This window comes from Myotis myotis, unplaced genomic scaffold (genome assembly GCF_014108235.1).
Source record: "Myotis myotis isolate mMyoMyo1 unplaced genomic scaffold, mMyoMyo1.p scaffold_m19_p_40, whole genome shotgun sequence".
NCBI lineage: Eukaryota > Metazoa > Chordata > Mammalia > Chiroptera > Vespertilionidae > Myotis > Myotis myotis.
In genome coordinates this window covers 472,695-493,749 of record NW_023416347.1, presented here as the reverse complement: position 1 = coordinate 493,749, position 21,055 = coordinate 472,695, and the positions used below count along the sequence as shown (strand labels likewise).

Here is a 21,055-nt window from a genome sequence, read left to right as displayed (position 1 = left end):
TGAGAGAGAAACATCGATCAGCTGCCTCCTGCACATCCTCCACTGGGGATGGGCCCGCAACCCAGGTACATGCCCCTGACCGGAATCGAACCTGGGACCCTTCAGTCCGCAAGCCGACGCTCTATCCACTGAGCCAAACCTGTTTCGGCAAAATATATATATATATATTTGTGTTGATTTCAGAGAGCAAAGGAGAGGGATAGAAACATCAATGATGAAAAAAAAAAATCAATGATGAGAGAGAATCACTGATTGGCTGCCTCCTGCACGCCCCACACTGGGGATCGAGCCCGCAACCAGGCATGTGCCCTGACTGGGAATTGAACCCTGACCTCCTGGTTCATAGGTCGATGCTCAACTACTGAGCCACGCTAGTCAAGCTGTTTTCATTTCTTATGAGTGACATGATACGTTAGAAATAGTCCTTTATTGTGAGTTTATAGAGTGCTTGATACATAAAATACATTTCATTTAAACTAATTTCTACATATAAGCAATTTGTTGATTATTGCTAAAATAATGTTCACATTCACCCTTTACATCTGAGGAAAGCTGTACGCACGCACACAGGACTCAGTCAGTAGTCTATTAGTGCTGCCACCACATGCCGTCATCCGTAAACGGTTTTCAAGTGAGGGAATGATCTAGAACATCCACGGTGAGAAATAAATACTAGTCTCTACGCCAGCAAGACTCACTACGGGTTCTCAGATCCCAAGTACGGTCTGGTGTGTGCGGCCACCACCTCTCCACCCTCGGGTCCTAAAGCCACAACATGAAGCAGCAGCTGCCGCCCGGCCCATGGCCCATGGCCCTGCAGGTCTCCGGGTGTCACGTGGCCACACGACCCTGTTCATGTGCTTGTCAGCAGCAGGCCTGGCCCCGTGGCTTCACGCAGCCCTCGGCCTGGAGAAGAGCTAGTGGTCCCACTCCCCGGGGCTGTCCTCCTCCTCCCCCTCCTCCCCCTCGTCCTCCTCCTCCTCCTCCGAGTCGGCAGACACTCTCTGGATTCTCTGGAGCGCGGCCTTGATGCTCCGCTCCAGGTCGCTGGCTGGCTTCCTGCTGGGGCCGGGGCCGGGGCCGAGGTCGGGGTGCACTTTCTTCAGTTTGACGCCCTGCCTTATGGCCGCCAGGATGTGCTCGTTGATGGAGGTGCAGGGAGGGGCCGGCGCGGTCACTTCCACCTTCTGGAGCGGGGTTCTGCCGCACCTCAGGGCGGCCAGCACCTCGTCCATGGACCCTGAAACTGAGCAAACACAGCAGGTAACATCAAGAAGTCATTCTCTCCCCTGAGGTGCCAGGGCGTCTTCGTATTAGTTCAAGGTGTTAAGTCACACAGCGGTTAACGCCACGATTTATACGGACGATCACCATTCCCTTAAACCAGCGATGGCGAACCTACGACACGCATGTCAGAGGTGACACGCAAACTCACTTTTTTTGGTTGATTTTTCTTTGTTAAATGGCATTTAAATATATAAAATAAATGTCAAAAATATAAATCTTTGTTTTACTACGGTTGCAAATATCAAAAAATGTCTGTATGTGACACGGCACCAGAGTTAAGTTAGGGTTTTTCAAAATGCTGACACGCCGAGCTCAGAAGGTTCGCCATCACTGCTTTAAACAGAATCCAGGATAGTTCGATCGCTGATGTTCTGTCGTGAGCACCACTAGCAACTGACAGGCACCGCCGTGCACACCTTTGCTTAGGAGGCGGCTGTGACACTGGCATGTGACCCTGAGGGGGGTTCGGGTGCCTGGGGTGCATCATCCGATCCCATGGGGGTGACTTAGATACTTCTGACCCTCCACCTCCTCCATGTCCCTTCCCACTTGGAGAGAAATCTACTTGAAAAACGTACCCTGCTGTGTTTCTCTCGCTTCAGCTCTGGGTGTTAGTCAGTGATGACTAAGGAGTCAGTGTGACAATGAGCGGGGAGGTTTCCACACATGAGGAGGCTTGAGGTAAAACTTTAATCAGCAGCTCAATGAGCCCCGCGGGGGCGGCCCTGGCACGGCTCCCCTGCAGCGTCTTCAATCCACCCACGTTACCGAGGTAACTTACACACTCTATTCTCAAGGGTGTGAAATGCTGTCAAAATACAAGTGAGATCAGCGTTCCAGAGCCTGTGAGTAGAAGCTGTTTTTGACTCTGGCGCCGTGAGACCCTGGCTGGGGAGACCCCTGGCCACCGGCTGGAGAGAGGGGCCGCCTTCAGGGCTCTCCCTGGGAGGCTTCAAGATGAAGAGTCGTTTCTAGCTCAGGACTGAGGCCAAGTGATGGCTGAAAATAATACTATTTCGCCTGAGCCGGTTAGCTCAGTGGATAGCGCATCAGCCTGCGGACCAAAGGGTCCCGAGTTCGATTTTGATCAAGGGCATGTACCTCGGTTGTAGGCTCCTCCCCACCTGGTTGGGCGGAGGCAACCAATCAATGTGTTTCTCTCACGTCGATGTTTCTCTCTTTCCCTATCTCTCCCACTCTCTCTAAAAACCAATGGAAAAATATCCTCGGGTGAGGATTACAAAAAATACTACCTGAACCCTATAACTTGTTACTATGGTCCTCTTCTAGGAGTGAGAGGGCAGTTCACAGCCAGGGGCATTTTTTCCTTATTCTTGTCTGCGGAATGAGGCAGTATGGGAGGTGCACAGGGCTTCCCCTCACTGTGTGCCTGGGAACCAGGCTGGAATGAGGCACCCACAGCCAGACTCCAGGCGAGGCACCAGCATGCATGCTGTCCCTCCCCATTTAAACAATGTTATTGTGCCCGGCTGGTGTGGCTCAGTGGTTGAGCGACGACCTATGAATCAGGACAGGAGGTCATGCTACAGTTCCTGGTCAGGGCACATGCCTGGGTAGGGGGTGTGCAGGCGGCCTTAAAAAAATAAATATATAAGTAAATAAATGTTGTTGCAAATCCCATGGCGGGGCCGTGGGGTCTCCACCTGAGAGCGTGGACTTTTCATCTGCACCTGGTTCTAGGTAGTTACACCTTGACCTCAGAATAACCAAAACGCTCAATTATCCAGAACCACAGTATGAAACTCTTGTATTTCTGCCATTCACATCACCTCACAGTACCTGTGCCTGTTCTAGGTAGAGAGGCTCAAGCTTAGTCTTGAAAACAAATGTACACAGCATTTTGCTAGGATTTCTCTCTCTCTCTCTCTCTCTCTCTCTCTCTCTCTCTCTCTTTCTCTCTCTCTCTCTTACACACACACACACACACACACACACACACACACACACACACGGCATTCGGCTAGAGTCTGGGCTGATTTAAGCCAGGGTCCTCAGTAGTCGACGTCTAAACCTTAATTAGGATTAGAGTTAGCACTATAGCCCTCGTGTATTTGTCCCACTTCATTTTTGAAAGATTTCCCACAGGAAGGTTTCTCAGTCTCCTGGTCAGTCACAGGAAGCGTCTTCCATATTCTGACTAATATTCCTCTACAAGAATTCCCAACCAATCTTCTGCTTAAGATGCCACAGTCAGCCCTGGCCGGTTTGGCTCAGTGGATAGAGCATTGGCCTATGGACTGAAGGGTCCCAGGTTCAATTCCCAGTCAAGGGCACATGCCTGGGTTGTGGGCTCGATCCCCCGTGTGGGGCAGGCAGCTGATCAATGGTTCTCTCTCATCATTGATGTTTCTATCTCTCTATCCCTCTCCCTTCCTCTCTAAAATCAATAATATATATATATACACACACACACAAATAAAAGACAAATATGCTAATTGACCATACCTTCGCTACGCCCTAAGCCACACCCACCAGCCAATCAGAGCGACTATATGCAAATTAACCCAACCAAGATGGTGGCCGGCAGCCACACAGCTGGAGCAAGCAGGAGCAAGCCAAGCTTCCTGCCTGTCCTGAGCCGGATGTGGCCTCCACTCATGGCAATGAAGTTTCAATTATAGAAGACAAACAAATCCCAGATACCTGCTTCCAGCCAGCCTCCACTGGGAGCTTGGGTGGCTGGGGGTTGTGGCCAGCCTGCAAACAGCCATCAGCCCCTCACCCAGGCTGGCCACACCCTCATGGGGTGAGGGTCCCCGCTGGGGGGCTTAGCCAGCCTGAAATGGCCCTCAGCCCCTCACCCAGACTGGCCAGGCACCCCAGCGGGGACCCCCAGCCTGAAGGGGCTGTTGCCAGCCTGCAAACAGTCATCAGCCACTCACCCAGGCTGGCCAGGCACTCCTATATAATAAAAGGGTAATATGCAAATTGACCCTAACAGCAGAATGACTGGTCACTATGACACACACTGACCACCAGGGGGCAGATGCTCAATGCAGGAGCTGCCCCCGGTGGTCAGTGTGCTCCCATAGGGGGAGCTCTGCTCAGACACAAGCCAGGCTGACGGCTGCCAGTACAGCGGTGGTGGTGGGAGCCTCTCCCGCCTCCTCAGCAGCGCTAAGGATGTCCAACTGCAGCTTAGGCCTGATCCTCGCTGGCAAGTGGACATCCCCCAAGGGCTCCCAGGCTGCCAGAGGGATGTCTGACTGCCACCTTAGGCCCAATCCCCCCCAGGAAGCAGGCCTAAGCCAGCAGGTAGTCATCCCCCGAGGGGGTCCCAGACTGTGAGAGGGCACAGGCCGAGCTGAGAGACCCCCCCGCCCCGAGTGCACAAATTTTGTGCACTGGGCCTCTAGTGTGATACACACATATATCTATCTATCTATCTATCTATCATCTATCTATCTATATATATATATATATATATGTATATATATGTATACACACACACACACACACACACACACATATATTTAAAAAGATGCCACAGTCAATTCTGTAAAGGCTTCTAAGGGACAACAAAGTGTGATTCAAAGCAACACTGAATAATAGGCAAGTAGCAGAAATCAGACACACACTGAAGTTTTAAGAAACGGAAAATCACCTCAGAGATCCCAAGTCGTGTTGTGACCATTAAATGTATAAAGGTGGTTTGTTCCAGATGAGGTAGCGTTTATCAAACTGATTTAGGCTATGCTAATTTCCCCCCCAAAAGATAACATTTAAGGCAGCAAGTACCGGACTATTTTAAGATTGCAGAGAATTCTGGAAAAGATTTTGATGTGAAGATGATGGCTGCTAAAGCGAGAATGCTCAACTGCTCAGCCACCCACTGAGCGCAGGCACAGAATGCTGGAGGATTACCTGGACATTTAAAATGGCCTGAGGAGTCACGCTGCCTTTCAGCAGGCGAGTCACACACGAGAGGGAGTGGCTGGTCATCTTTTACTGAAGTCCTGAGGTGTAAATTCTGATGATTCGCAGATTGAGAAGAAAAGGACGAAGCAGGGAGCGGAGGTGCTGGTGGAGGCGGAGGTGGAGGTGGGGGAGGGGGAGGCGGCGGCAGGGGCGGCGGTGGGGGCGGCAGTGACAGCTCCTCACTGGGTTTGGACTGTGTTTGGTCACCAGCTGGAACAGCCATCTGGACAGGGATATTTCCAGGACAGTCTTGGCACTTGGGGGTTTTCACGTTGCTAGCTTCGAAGGAGGGAGCACTTCTGGTTTTCCTGGAGGACGGACGGACAAGCGCCTTTCCCTGAGAGGTGGGCGAGGAGGTCCGCTGGGCCAGTCCACCTGGCACGTCCGGAGCGTCGGGTTCTGGGCAAGGGGTCCTTGGTGCAGACCGGCCGGGGCATCTCTGAAAGTGAAAGCTGCTGTGAGAAACTTGCCACAAACGCAAACCATCAAAATGCCGGGACTCTGTACACAATGAACACGAAGTTGCTGGGCACGGATTGTCCTAGTTCACAAAGCGGCTCCTTCCCGCTTTGCAACCACTAAGTCTATTAAAGAATAAGTACTTGCTTTTGAGCATCGACCTATGAACCAGGGGGTCACAGTTCAATTCCCATCAGGGCACATGACTGGGTTGTGGGCTGGATCCCCAGTGTGGGGCGTGCAGGAGGCAGCTGATCAGTGATTTTCTCTCATCACTGATGTTTCTCTCTCCCTCTCCCTTCCTTTTTGAAATCAATAAAAAAATTTTTTAAAGGAATAATAAGCATTTATACCCTTTCATATAATGCTTTTTCTTTAATAAAATAGATATGGGAGGATACTATAGATAAAAATATTCATCAGAATATTTTTAGTTTGAAAACTCAGAAACTAAATATGAACCAGGAAGTTAGCTGAAAAAATTATGGTGAATTAATTTAAAATATTAGGCAGTCACAAAAAATCATAAACAGTACAAAGTCTGTGAAACAGCCTGGAAAAATACAGATGATGCGCTATTAAATTTATAACCATACAAAAAACACATCTATGAAAAATACCAGCAGAGTGGACCTCAAAATGACAGTCATAACAGGAATTATGGATGTTTCTTTTCTCTAATATTTAGGCTTAGAGTAAATTTTGTAATTTAAAAATGTGAATTTTAAAAGTTCTGGTCCCTCAGGTGTTCATTGGATAAAGAAAAACCTAACCTTACAAAGAACTAATCTGGAGGGGTGTAGGTCCCTAATGAAGGCACTGATCAGCCAATAAAACATCGAATATTAATGCTATAGGGCCATTACAATGAACTAGGATGTATACAATAGAATACTACGATTATAAACTTAAACAAAAAACAGCCCGAGCTGGTTTGGCTCAGTGGATAGAGCGTCAGCCTGTGGACTGAGGGTCCCGGGTTCGATTCTGGTCAAGGGCACATGCCCAGGTTGTGGGCTCGATCCCCAGTAGGGGGCGTGCAGGAGGCACCCAATCAATGATTCTCTCTCATCATTGATGTTTCCCTCTCTCTCTCCTTGCCTCTCTGAAATCAATAAAAATATATTTTACAAAAACATACACACCAATTTTATAACACTGAAGTTTACGTGTAAACTTAACACACACACAAAATGGCAATTCATGATAAACTCAGAGTATTTCTGTCTCTCCCACGTTGTTCTAAAGCGTTTCAAAACAAACAACAACGCAGTGGCCACAAGCCCCCCACCTCACGGATGTGGCCACCACCCTGCAGTTTTCAGTGCAAGAGAGTAGGCGAGTAGAACAGAACCCCAGAAACCGGCCAGACTCCAGGGGTCGCCCAACCATCCCCCAGGTCAGGGCTCCCCAAGCCTCGAGTGTTCCCTCCGTGCACCGGGCAGCGTGGTCTCTGTCTGAGATGGCTGGGCAGCCTGCCTCCCTGAGGGCTCACCCAGAACAAATGAAATCCTTGTCTCCCAAGAGCCCTTTGAAATATTTAAAAACAACTTGTCTGGGCTCCGCCAGTACCACACGTCACAGGACTTCACGGGCCGTCTTGTTCCCGCCTCATTCCAAATGTGCTCGGGCTTTGTCCCCTTCAACTGTGGCACTTCTTGGTACACGGAGTTCCGTCTACAAAGGATGCTACTGTTCTCCCTAAACTCGTGAGGTCTTCCGCAGCTTCATCCCAAGTGATTCACATTAAACGGAAAGCAACTCAGTTCTCAAGGCCCTTTCCCCTCCATTTGAATCACACACACACTCCTTCCCACCGGTGTTTTATTTTTGGACCAAAAAACCTGAAACTTAAACCCATTTGAGGTCAACTGTTTCGATTTTTTTTACCTCCTTGTTCCCGCTTGCTGAGAATTAGGTGCCTGATTCTCCTACCTCCCATCTGTCCCACCTCCCACCTCCGCACCATCTCGGCCTGGAAGCTGATCACTGACCTGTCTGACCGATTCAGGGCTAAGGAGCTGGCTGGCCTCCCTCGAGCCCCCTCCCCACACTAATTCCACTCCACTAACCACCCTGTGCTGACAGCTCACCACGTTACTCCCCAGCCATTTGCTCTCTTCTGCGGGTACCCATGTAGCTCCCCTCCCGTGCCTTCTTCCTGCTTCCATTCCCGCCCAGGCCCCGTCTAGAATCTCGGGAGGTGTGTCTGGGCATTCGTACTTTTTAGAAGCTCCCAGGTGCTTCTGATGTGCTGCCCAGGTTGGGAGTCCCTGCTGTGGCTCAGGGGTTAGAGACACAGCTCTGTAAAGCCTGGAGCTACGTCCTGGAACCACTCTGAGCCTCGGCTACTCATCTGCAAAGTGGGGACGAGAGTCTCTTACAAGGTCGTTTCAACAAGTAGGTGAGAACGAAGTGCCTAGCACCGCGCCTGGGATGGGAGGCACTCGGTAATGGCCAGAGTAGTGTCTGTCATGGTTTTTCACTCCAGTGGCCCCTACTTTTCTCGTTGGGACCACAGAGCACACCTTTAGGGCCTTATTCCAGAGGCTTGTCTGGAGGGGGCTCGTTTTTCTTCGGGGACAACAATAAACTTCAGTCTTTATTATGATGGTGCATGCAGGGATGTGTGATGAGAACAGGTTTATATTTTAATGTTATTTTTAAATAAGTAACTATTCCCTTTTTTAAAAAAACCTATTCACTCTTTAAAAATCCTCACCTGAGGATATGTTTATTGACTTGAGAGAGAGAGAGAAACATTGATGTGAGAGAGACGCATTGATTGGTTGTCTCCCCCATGCACCCCAACTGGGGCCAGGAATCAAGCCTGCAACCGAGGTACATGCCTTGAACGGAGTCGAACCTGTGACCCTTCAGTCCAAGGGCCGATGCTCTGACCACTGTGCAAACAGCGAGGGCCCTATTCACTTGTAATAGAGCATTTAACTATCCTTCCGTCACAAAGTTCCCTTGGTTGCATTTTAAAGAATTCTTTATTGCAAATGAGGAAAAGCCAGCTAAAGTTGAGGGTAATTTAACTTTTTCAGTTTTCCCTGCAGATTAACAAATACCAGGAGGGGAGAGCATGTGGCAATGTGCTCGATATTCTAATATTGTTGGCTTCTATCTATACATTAAAAATAATGGCATTTGGGGAACATCCTGTGTTCCAAATGATCTATCTGCTCATGCTTCATACTTTTCTCCGAGGATGGGTGATGTTTAATTATTTCTCCAGAAAGCGTAGGCAAGGCGATTATTTCTGGAACTTACCTCTTTAAATGCTCTCAATCGCTGCAGTGTCTTTTGGCGTTCTTGGCTTATCCATTCTTTTTTCTTTTGCTCCTGCTCTTTTATCTTGTCTCTTTTCTAAATTTAAACAAGTATGTATTTGTAAATTCTTTAAAATAAAAGTCTTGAGAGAGCAAGGGGCCATAACCCGACATTATCACCTCCCCTCCAACCACCACTGTGTCTGCAGGCATGGGCTGCAGTGGCCCTGGATTGAGGCAGCAGCCGCAGGTCCAGTGAAGCCAGTGTGTCACATTATGCAAATCTAAACTATTTTTCTTTAACTACTCACCACCTGAATACTGTGGTGCTGATGAAAATATCTCATACTTTCTTCAGCCTGTTGCAATCGGAGCCGATGGTTTTCTTTGCACTGATCCTGGTGGGAGAATACAAATCACCTACATGGTTTTTACTATCGCCATGGGCTGTAGCATAAAAGGTTAAAAGAAAAAAGCACTGCATTTGGGCTGCCATGTAAGGCATTCATTCATGAGTAGGAGTGTCTCGAGAGGCTCAATGATATTGCTGCCTCCTCTACTCTGTGATAGGAGCTGATGGGCACTTGCAGGAATCAGCTGTGTCTGATCAGAAGGCCACAGATTTAGTGCTTTAAGAGATGAAATAGTGAACTCTCCAACCAAGGGGAAATGAGAGGATATGCAAGGGTCCCCCATTCTTAAATGGGATGTGCCCGAAGAATCTATTTCAATGCTGCTGTTTAAAGCACATTTCCCCATGTTTTAAAAATAGTAATTGTACTTCCAAACATACCTACATGCAACTTACAAATACCTGAAAAATCATACTAAAAACTACATTTCAATGATGCTTAGCCATTCTTGGCATGTTACCGTTTTATACAATCACTAGAGGTCCAGTACACAAGATTCGTGCATTCGGGGGTGTCCCTCAGCCCAGTCTGTGCCCTCTCACAGTCCGGGAGCCCTCAGGGCAAGCCCAAGGGGAGCGGGCCTAAGCCAGCAGTCGGGACATCCTTAGTGCTGCAGTGGAGGAGGGAAAGGCTCCCACCACCGCCGCTGTGCTTGCCAGCCATGAGCCTGGCTTCTGGCTGAGTGGTTCTCCCCCTGTGGGAGCGCACTGACCATCAGGGGGCAGCTCCTGCATTGAGCGTCTGCCCCCGGTGGTCAGTGCACGTCATAGTGACTGGTCGTTTTGTCGTTCAATTTGCATAGTACCCTTTTATTATATAGGATGGAGTTTATTAAAATTAAGAAAAAATCACCGAATATAAGGATTGAAATGAGCTAAATATTATCTCTGATTTTATAATCAACAATTTGCACGAAATTTTAGAATTCACTGTAGCTGATTAGAAGTTTTTACTTATTGTGATTTAAAAAAATACCCGCGTATGTAATAGGCACTCAACAAACAGCTGTTGAATGAATTAAAAATCTAGAGAGTATGAAAAAAGCTTAAATCCCCAAAGAAACAAAAAATCATTTTAAGAAAAACTCGCAAATATATTGGAATTGCAGCTATGATATCCATATCAACACACACACAAATCAGGTAAAAGCCTTATTCCCACGCCTTTATCTTTCACAGCAGAGAAATGCCTGGGAGGGAAAGAAAGCAAAGCCGCCCAGCGCCCACCTTCCTGTTCCTGAGATGGGCCCTCCTGGTGCAGATCCGGCCCCGCTGGCGCTCCAGCTGCCGGCACTGCCGGCCGAGCGCTTTCATCTCCAAATCCTCATGGTCCTGCAGCCCCTTCACGGGATCAATGACTTTAAGTTCCTCTGGACTTTCACATGGGTCATAATAGACAACTTCATCCTGTTTATCTAAAAATACATATTTAATGATTTGTTAAAGACATGCGTTATTATAAAAATTATGCATAAGATCTCTTAAATGTAAGAGAAGTAAAGATCACGTGTAATCCCACCACCCAGGGAGAAACACACGCACGCACACACATCACTTATATAGCTACACATATCAATAAACAGTTCTAAAAGAACATTTTCCATGTGATGGAAATATAATTTTAATGGCAACACAGTATTCTTTAAGTTAAATAATCTCTGTTGTTAGAATGTTCCATTGTTGGCAATTTCACTGTGATGAACATCTCAGAATATAGACCTTTGTGTCCATTTCTTATTACTTGCTTAGCAGATGAATATTTAAGATTCTTGATAACTATCATCAAATTGCCCTCCAGAAAGGCAGCTTACATTCTACCAGCAGTATATTATTGAGGAGCCTTAATGATATACAATCTTGATTACATGGTGATTTTTCAATACATGCATGCTATTAACAAAATCAAGCCCTACAGAAGTACATAAAATAAAAAATATAATTTTCGTCTTCCTTTCCCAAACCTTTGGAATCCCAACCTCCCAGAGGAAAACACTAACAATTTGGCATGCATCCTTCCAGATCAACTTTTTTTAAAATAAAATTTTTCCTAAATGTGTAAAATGCTTAGAACCTGAAACTATTATAAAGTTTTTTAAATACCTAGGATTAAATTAAATGTTCAGGATATGTATGCCAAAAAAAAAAAAAATAGAAAACTTGGAGAAACTTTAGGGAGAAAAAGACTTAAGTAAATGGAGAGACATACCATGTTCTTGGATGGGAAGATTCAAAATTGCAAAGACGACAATTCTCCCCAAATTAATCTCTAATTTTAAGCACAATCCCAATAAAAATTCCGAGTGTTTTGCTTTTTTGTTTTGAACTTGTGAAAATGAGTCTAAAGTTCATCTGGAAGAATAAAGGAGAACAGTCAGAAATCGTGTGGAACAGCAGAGTAACCGGGGCGGGATGTGCTTTACCAGGCACTGAAATGGACCTCTGAGATACAACCGGAAGTCTGGTGCCAGCACTCGCAAATCAGTGAAGGGAATTAATTTATAAATAGGTCGAAATAAATGTAACGATTCTAGATGAGACAGGCAGCAAGTCAAAGCAGTAGTGGAAAACGTGTTCAAAATCAGTGATTGGGACTGCTAACAACTTGGGGGGAAAGATTAGATTTCTACCCCACATCAAAATGAATTTCGTCTGGATTAAAGAGCTAAATGTCCCTTTAAAATTCATAAAAATACTATAAGGAAAAAAAGTAAAATGTTGAGACAATTTCAGGTGAGGAGGACTTTGCCAGGCATACTACCAAAAGCAGAAACCATAGATTTCTTTGCCAGGTGTGACTCCAAAAGCAGAAAGATAAATAGATGGGGCTTCATAAAAGTTAAATATTTCTACAAGGCAAGAAAAAGCAAACAACAGGGAGTATTTGCAACATATGACAAATAATAAGAGTAATAGCCTTAATATGTAAAGGAAACACAAAGAAAAACTGGCAAAGACTATGAATAGACACTTCATAAAAAAAAAATATAAATGACCAGTCTACATACAAAATTGCATTGAACGTCATTTGTAACTGGAATAAATGAAAATTAGAATGCCCGGCCGGCATGGCTCAGTGGTTGAGCATCGACCTATGAACCAGGAGGTCATGGTTCCCATCCCTGGTCAGGGCACATGCCCGGGTTGTGGGTTTGATCCCCAGTAGGGGGTGTGCAGGAAGCAGCTGATCAATGATTCTTGCATCATTGATGTTTCTATCTCTCTCTCCCTCTCCCTTCCTCTCTGAAATCAATCAATAAATGTATACATATTTTTTAAATATCAGAACATGCCATTTTTTTTCTATCAATTAGGCAAGAATTTAAATGAATGGTGAAAGTATAGGGAAACAGGTATTTTCATAATCTGCTGATGGGAGTGTCATTTTGTACAACCCATCTAGAGGACCATATGTAGCATGAAATTTAGAAATCAGAAAATAACAGAGATGAGGAAAAATATATATCGAATGATTATTGTTGTGTTGTGTTAACACATATTTGTCAAATGTAAATTTTGCATTGCCCTTGACCCAATGATTTCACCTTTAGAAAGTTATTCCAAGGAAATAAGCTGTCCTATACACAAACGCAAACTCAAACACATGTTTAAAGGACAGTTCTTCACTACACTGCTGTTCACAACAGTGAAAAACTGAACATCACAGTTGGTATATCCACATAATGGAATACTATGCAGCCATTAAAATTTTTGAAAATTTTTATTGCTTACTGAAATGGAATGATGATTATTATATGTTAAAGGAAAAAGAGAATACTGAACAGGATATATAGTTTTAGTTTAGAAACTGGTATTTATATACATCAGGCTACCAAGCTAGTCAACACATTGTTACCAGTAAGTATTTCCAGCTGATGGAACTGGGGTAATAAGTTTTCCTTTCTTTGTTTTGCTGTATGTTTAACAATGAATATATTATTTACTATCTGAATAATAAAAATGCTGAAGGGAAACTAGGAAATTTCAGCAGATATTTTATACAATTTACAAGAAGTAACTGATAACATGGTCTGTATTTCCTTGAATGTGTAATTTAAACATTTTAATATATATTTTAAATATAATTTTTACCTTTGATAAGTCTTTTAATAGAGTCCAACTGTGTAATAAGTAGTATTTCTTCATATTTTAATATCTCAAATTGAATCTCATATAGCTCTAATTGAACTTCATAATATTTTATTTCTAGTTCGTCTACAACATTTATATTTTTTTCTTGTTCTGGAAGATCTTCCATCTTGTTTTCATGAAGAAAAAAAAATAAGAGCAAGATAAAATATTTAGTATACTGAAAGCAAACTTCAGAAGCATTTGAGCTATTTTCTATTCCTGGCTCAGTACCAGATATAAAAAAGCAAATTGAGAAGAAACACTCTTCAATTTCATTTAATGGAACAAAAAAGCCCCATTAAGCATTTTTACCAATACTTCATCTCACCCTTGAAACATATGAAAACATTCAGGTTTTGAGAAAAACAAATGGCAGTGAGGTCTTTACAGTGTTTTCTGCTTTAACATCATAACATCGCGGGAAGAATTAAGTGACTATGATTCTGGAATGAAGCACCGCTGACTATTCTAAAGTCGCGCTGAAAATAATGTTATGTGAATTTTAAAGTATATTACCTACTTCAGTGCTGAGCTCAGTGTTATCATCAAGTGAATCTTATAACATTTCAAAGCCATCTTGAGCAAAGGGAAACTTTACGGCCAAGCATCCCTAGTCCTGAAATTCTCACCAACCAAAAGATGGTGTTGGAATACGAAAGGAAGCTCTCTCACGCTGGCTGGAAGGAAAGGGGTATCTAAAACCAAAGTCTCACCCTAGCTCCATGGTTGGTAAACTGCGGCTCACGAGCCACATGCGGCTCTTTGGCCCCTTGAGTGTGGCTCTTGCTAAGCCTTAGGAGTACCCTAATTAAGTTAATAACAATGTACCTACCTATATAGTTTAAGTTTAAAAAATTTGGCTCGCAAAAGAAATTTCAATTGTTGTACTATTGATATTTGGCTTTGTTGACTAATGAGTTTGCCGACCACTGCCCTAGCTGGTTTGGCTCAGTGGACAGAGCGTTGGCCTGCAGACTGAATGGTCCTCGGTTCAATTCTGGTCAAGGGCACATGCCCGGGTTGTGGGCTCGATCCCCAGTAGGGGGGGTGCAGGAGGCAGCTGATCAACGATTCTCTCTCATCATTGATGTTTCTCTCTCTCTCTCTCTCCCTCTCCCTTCCTCTCTGAAATCAATCTTCCTATATATATATATATATATAAAAAAAAAAACCCAATATGCAAATTGACCAAACTGTGGAACAACTGGTTGCTATGACACACACTGACCACCAAGGGGCAGATGTTCAATGCAGGAGCTGCCCCTGGTGGTTGGTGCGCTCCCACAGGGGGAGCACCGCTCAGCCAGAAGCTGGACTCACAGCTGGTGAGCACAGCGGTGGGGGAGCCTCCACAGCAGCACTAAGGAGCAGTGAGCATGCGGGCGGTAAGGAGCGAGGGGTCCTGGACTGCGAGAGGGCACAGGTCAGGATAAGGAACCCTCCCCACCCCCTCACCCCCGCCCCCACTGCATAAATGTCACACACTGGGCCTCTAGTAAAAATATATTTTAAAAAATAATAAATAAAATAAAAGTCTGTTTCTAAAACAAAGTCACCTTTATGTGTCTTACCTTTCCCTGAATCTCAGCTCTTTTGTGATCTAAGCACAGCTCTTTGGCTCTCATGAGCTGCAGTGTCTCCCGAGCTAACATGAGCTTGAGTCTTTCTAGCCTGGGAGTTGCTGTGGCCCAGGCAGCCTGGCCAAACCGCTTCTCATCCTGTTCCATTTGTTTCTGCATCCCTGTCGGATTATAACGAATAAAACAAAACTTAATTACAGCTCACTACGAAGTGAAAATTTTATCCTGAGCTAATTCTTTATTCCCTCCCATATTACCTGAAACACATCCTTTTTAAAAGAAAGTTTATTTTAATGAATTTTTTTTATCACACAGATAATACATGGTCCTTGGTATAAAATTTCAGATATGATTGTTTTTTAGAACGAGGCAAATAATCATGAATCTCACCTACTTGTAATTGCTTCTTACATTTTGGGGTATATACCTCTAGACTAGACAGACAAGATTAAAGAGATAGTTTGACCAAGAAAACCCCACATGATCATTAGACTTCTTCGCAAGGTAGGGCGAGAGTAGCTTTATAGTTGTTCATATAGAAAAGAATAGCCTGGCTGGTGTAGCTCAGTGATTGAGCGTCGACCTATGAACCAGGAGGTCATGGTTCAATTCCCCGCTAGGGCACATACCCGGTTGAAGCTCAATCCCCAGTAGGGGGTGTGCAGGAGGCAGCCGATCAATGATTCTCTCTCATCACTGATGTTTCTATCTCTCTCTCCCTCTCCCTTAAATCAATAAAAAAAATAAATAAAGCAAAAAATAATATAATAAATAATAAAACAAGGATAAACTTGTTTCACGTATTCACAACTGTAAACCTACCTTTGCCCCACCCTGTATATCTTGTTTATTTCACTTACTCTATCGTGGAACTCTTGCCATTCATAAAACAGAGAATCGTGCTTAGTAGCCCTGTGATAGTCTATTGAATGAATATACTATGATTTAACAAACTGGTTGACAGACAATGTTTTTTCCTCTTTGGAACTACCATCAACAATGATTTAAGATAAAAGACAAACATCCCTTACCCAGCTCGTAGGGCTGGCAGGGTCCCATCCTGCGGTCTCGCCCGCACACTCTGTTCCAGCCCCACGGCGTTCTCCGAGGTCCCCACGCTTGCCCGGCTCCCTCACACAGAGGGCCTTTGTCAGTGCTATTACTTCTGCCTGGAACACTCTCCCCTCACCCTGCAGTGATCTCAAGTCCCATTTACCCTTCAGATACCAGGGCCGCTGCCACGTCTCTAAGGCCCCTGCTGCCCACTCCGATGGAGTCTAAGTGTTCGCTCAGCTCAGAGCCCCTATTTGTCTTCCTCATGGGCTTGTTGCCACTGCCATTTCCCCGTGCGTCTGGATGAACAGGCAGCTGAGGTTTGTCTCCCTCAGCACGCAGGTCAGCGTCTGTTTACGCGCAGCCTTACACTGAACCCCCAGGACCTGGTGCCTGGTACTAAAGAGACACTCAGATGTTTTGTTTTGTTTTTAATAAAATGAACATTGCACATATGTTAGTGTGGCGTCTGAGATGATTACCTGCTAAGGCTTTTACTGTTTCTTTAAAATAATTCACTGTGATATCCTGAATAGAGACGATCGCTTCGTCAGCCTGCCGGGCCCACTCCTGGGCCTCCTTCTGCAGAGCCGCTATCCTTTTAGGACCCAGATCATCCTCACCCAAGGATTTCTATAGAAAGAACGGAAAATTGCACAAGTAAGAAAGAATAGCAATGTACGGACATTGGGAAAGTGAAAGGAAACTGGTCGCATGGATTATTTCAACTACATTTATTGCTACAACTCAGTCAATAAAGTGTCATGAATTTAGCAACTCCTTATTGAGAATGAACAAGGCTCTAAGGTGGCTGGAAGTCAAAGGGATTCTCTGGGGCATAAGGGGAAAAAGAACCCCTACTTTTACTTTGCATTACCAGAGTGACTTTTTCTAGAGAGGAATGCAGTCAAGTTATGTTTCTCTGTTAATAATAATGCACAGTTTAAATGAGATCTCTGTTAAGCACTCAACATGGGCCTGGTACACAGCACTCAAGTGTTAGCTGTTGCTATGGTTTCTTTAAGGAGCATGAAGCTTTTCAATACGATGATTCTTTTGTAAAGGGAAAAAATAATGCAGTAACCCAACAGAATCTGGCTGGCGTGGCTCAACGGTTGAGCGTCACTGACCCACAAACGAGGAGGTCACACTTCGATTCCCGGTCAGGGCACATGCCAGGTTGTGGGCTCAATCCCCAGTGTTAAGTGTGCAGGAGGCAGCTAATCAATGATTCCCTCTCATCACTGATGTTTCTATCTCTCTCTCCCTCTCTCTTCCTCTTTGAAATCAATAAAAACATATTTTTTAAAAATAACCCAAAAGATCGTAAAATCTGTACATTCATGATTATGGCATGTACTCTGTCATATAGCATCCAATTCTTCTGCAAAGGTAATAATGTAAGAAATACACTCGGGTGAACCATCAGGGAAATGTAAGGCAAAACTACAATGATCCACTCAGAGGGCTATAATAAAAAAGACATAATACCAAGTATTGGCAATGACGTGGACAAATTGGAAACCTCATTGACTGCTGTTGGGAATGTAAAATGGGGCGTTGCTTTTGGTAAACAGTCTGGCAGTTGGTTTCAAAGGTTAAGCATAAAGTTACCATATGATCCCAGAATTCCACTCCTAGGCAAATACCCAAGAACAATGAAAACACATATCCACATAGAAACTTGAGCACAAACGTTCATAACAGCATTATTTATAATAGACAAAAAGTGGAAACAACCCAAAAGTTCATCAACTGTTCAACAGGTAAGTTGTATTTCCTTATAGTGACTATTACTTGGCAATGCAAAGAAATGAAGTTCAGATACACACTACAACACGGATGGACCTTGAAAACATTATGCTACATGAAAGGAGCCAGACCCAAAGGGTCACATATTGTATGAACCACGGGAGGTGGAATGTCCAGAAGAGGGAAGTCCACAGAGGCAGAAAGCAGTCTGGTGGTTGCCCAGAGTTGGAGGAAAATGGGGAGTGACCATTAGGGTACAGAGTTTCTTTTTGGGGTGATGAAAAGGTCCTAGAATTAGATAGTGGTGATGGCTGCAAAACTCTGAAAATACCAAAACCCACTGAATTGTGTACTTTAAATAGATAAATTACATCTCAATAAAGCCATTATTTAAAGAAAGAAAAAAAATATATAGGAAGTAAAGATTATCCAAATAACAGACATTTGAAATAATGAACAGAACAGGTTGGAGTGACACATGTTTCATCTAAAGATGATGTCATGTTTACAGTACAGTAGCCTGGCGGAGGTCACAGGTGTGGAGGATGGCCCAGGGCAGGGGAGAGATCAGGTGATCACTCCGATGTCTTCTGTTTCTGGTGAGACCCCAGGAGAGCTACTAATTAGTTTTAACACTGGATGGAAATGACACTATTCTAACTAGTGTCACAGGGCTCAACGAAGTAAGAGTGACGACAGCATCTACTAAATGAAATTACTGAATGACAACCCAGGGCCCTGCTGCTTAAAGTTACATCTTGTTTCTCAGAAATTTGCACGTGTCCTTAGAGGAGGAAAATAAGCTAAATAAACATCATATCCAAAAAGAAGTCATCAGCAAAGAGTGTGTTTAACCCTTGAAAGTCTGCAGAAATCTGAATGTATTAAGAAGATGGCTCATGCAAAATGTTCATGTTTACATCACTTTTTAAAAATAATATCTCTACAATATCATCTAAACATAAGGGTCGCCCTAGCTGATTTGGCTCAGTGGAAAGAGCATCGGCCTGTGGACTGAAGGGTCCTGGGTTTGATTCTGGTCAAGGGCACATGACCGGGTTGTGGGCTCGATCCCCAGTAGGGGGTGTGCAGGAGGCAGCCAATCCATGATTCTCTCATCATTGATGTTTCTCCCTCTCCTTCTCCCTCTCCCTTACTCTCTCTGAGATCAAGAAAAATATATTTGAAAAATAAATAAATAAACATAAGGGTGAACTTAATAGACCAACACAGATGTAATCTTAAATGTGACTAAAGAAATAACATGTGACAAACAGTAAATCAGATAAAGTAAAAACATAAAGAAAACATACCAAAATATCACTCTTACAGGAAGCTGCAACTTCTCGCATATCCCTAAACGGCTTCAGTAAGTACTGGAAGAACGTGGTTGCCGCGGTAACAAATTCCTCGTATGCTTCATCTTCTTCTGCATAAACTTCCATTAACGCCACCATGGTGTTGGCTCTTTCATGGCCCTGAAGAATCTGGAAGGCAAACAGCAGGTAAAGCTCAAGGATGGACAGTACCAGGTCGGACCAAACACACAAAACGAAAGACGCCTTCATGCTCTAAACGCCCATGTATCAGGGGGAAAGCAGAGTCCACAGTTTTATCTTAACTGCGTACGAAATACTCAGAGAAAAGAGGACCCGAAAGACTCATCAAATAGTAAGTGGTGATCTCTGGGGTGTAGACGGTGGATGATGCTTCTCCACCGCTTTCCTGATGACGAAGGTTTTGAGATGCTGCAATTATAGAGGTGCCTCCGACTACCTCCCTGGCGCAGAGACTCTCAGCTCTCCGGGTTAAAAGGGCCACCAAGCCCTAGCTGGTGTGGCTCAGTGGCTAGAGCAGCGGTTCTCAACCTGCGGGTCGCAACCCCTGTGGGGGTCGAACGACCCTTTCACAGGGGTTACCTAAGACCATCGGAAAACATATATAAGAGCCCCAGGTTCCATTCAGGTCCAGGGCATAGGCCGGGTGCCGGGCTCCATCCCCAGTAGGGGGCGTGCAAGAGGCAGCCGATTGATGTCTCATCACTGATGTTTCCATCTCCCTCTCCCTTCCTCTCTGGAATCAATAAAAAATATGTTTAAAAAAAATAGTGCCAGCAAGCCCCCAACAGAGTGGGGGCTTACGTCTCTGCAGAGCGCTTCTCCGGACACTGGGCAGAAAATGAACTGCGCTCCCATTTAACTGCATGCGTCCCCTCGCTGGACCTCCTGCGCGCCCCGCAGACCCCCGGGCTGCTCCCGGCAGGTGAACGGCACCGGTGACCCCGCGCCCCGTCCTCCACATCGGACCATGGACTTGCTCCTCCGCAGTCCGGGTCCCTTGGAAGACACCCCCTCTCTCCCTTGTCGCCCTCCGATGGCCCAGGGACACTAAGGGGGGCGCGCCCGCGTACCTGCTGCAGCCGCGCGCCCGCCTCCGCCAGCCGCGCGCGCAGGGCGCGCTCCCGGAAGGCGCGCGGGCTCTCGCAGTCGGGCGCGCCGCCGTCGGCCGGAAGTAGCGCGTCACGCACGGCCGCGCCGCCGCAGCCCTCGGCCGCCAGGCCCAGGTAGCGCTCCAGCCGCGCGCACAGCTCCTGCAGCGCCGCCTCGCCGGGGCCCGAGCGCGCCGGCCACACGAGCGTCCACAGGCCCCAGGCGCCGCCGACCGCCTCCACTTCCGGGGGCAGCGGCGGGAAGCAGCACTCCAGCGGCGGCCACAGCGCCGCCAGCTGCCGGTGCGCGCCGCGGAGCCCGGCGGCCGAGAGCAGGCCGGCCCAGCTGGGCGGAGACCCCGGCCGGCTCCCCTCGCGCCGCCGCTGCCGCTGCGCCGTACGGTCGTGACAGGTCACCGCGAACTTGCCCTCCGCGTCGTTCCAGGCCACGAGGAAGCGCAGCTGGTGCCGCTCGGGCTCGGGGAACAGGTCCTCGCGGACCGGCACCCATCCCTCCAGGCTGTCGGGCTGCTCGTCCTCCATGGCCCGACGGTCAGCGGCCCGGCCGCCTCTCAGCCCCTCGACAGGACCGTCCGCGCAGCGACATTTTTCGCTGGGCCGTCATCGCGTCAGCGCCCGCCGCTGCTCCTCCTGCGCTGCTTCTGATTGGCTGTGTGCGGCTGGAAGGCTTCCAGCGGCGTCCGGGATTGGCCGGTTCCCAGTGGGCGGGTCCGCGGCAACC

General features: G+C 46.2%; 1 protein-coding gene across 3 annotated transcripts; it reads right to left on the bottom strand.

The window, feature by feature from the left end:
* Nucleotides 1-404: 404 nt before the first annotated feature.
* Nucleotides 405-20,889, bottom strand: WHAMM (WASP homolog associated with actin, golgi membranes and microtubules). 3 transcript variants are annotated; one of them, XM_036306235.1, is made up of 10 exons: nucleotides 20,296-20,889; nucleotides 19,199-19,372; nucleotides 16,616-16,766; nucleotides 15,072-15,241; nucleotides 13,462-13,627; nucleotides 10,600-10,787; nucleotides 9,272-9,358; nucleotides 8,962-9,057; nucleotides 5,173-5,665; nucleotides 405-1,246 (listed from the first exon to the last, which is right to left on the bottom strand). In XM_036306235.1, exons 1-10 carry the CDS (start codon nucleotides 20,854-20,856, stop codon nucleotides 918-920), a joined length of 2,415 nt encoding a protein of 804 aa, XP_036162128.1. In that variant the 5' UTR covers nucleotides 20,857-20,889; the 3' UTR covers nucleotides 405-917. The 3 variants fall into 3 exon arrangements, with proteins under 3 accessions (XP_036162128.1, XP_036162129.1, XP_036162130.1); XM_036306236.1 differs by lacking the exon at nucleotides 9,272-9,358; XM_036306237.1 differs by lacking the exons at nucleotides 8,962-9,057; nucleotides 9,272-9,358.
* Between the last annotated feature and the right edge of the window lie 166 nt (nucleotides 20,890-21,055).

Coding starts and splice junctions, on each gene's coding strand:
- WHAMM (XM_036306235.1), bottom strand. CDS start 20,856: ATGGAGGACGAGCAGCCCGACAGCCTGGAGGGATGGGTGCCGGTCCGC. Junction 16,767..19,198: donor CCTGTAAGAGTGATATTTTG/GTATGTTTTCTT, acceptor TTCTTTCTATAG/AAATCCTTGGGTGAGGATGA. Junction 13,628..15,071: donor GAGCTGAGATTCAGGGAAAG/GTAAGACACATA, acceptor CATGAAAACAAG/ATGGAAGATCTTCCAGAACA.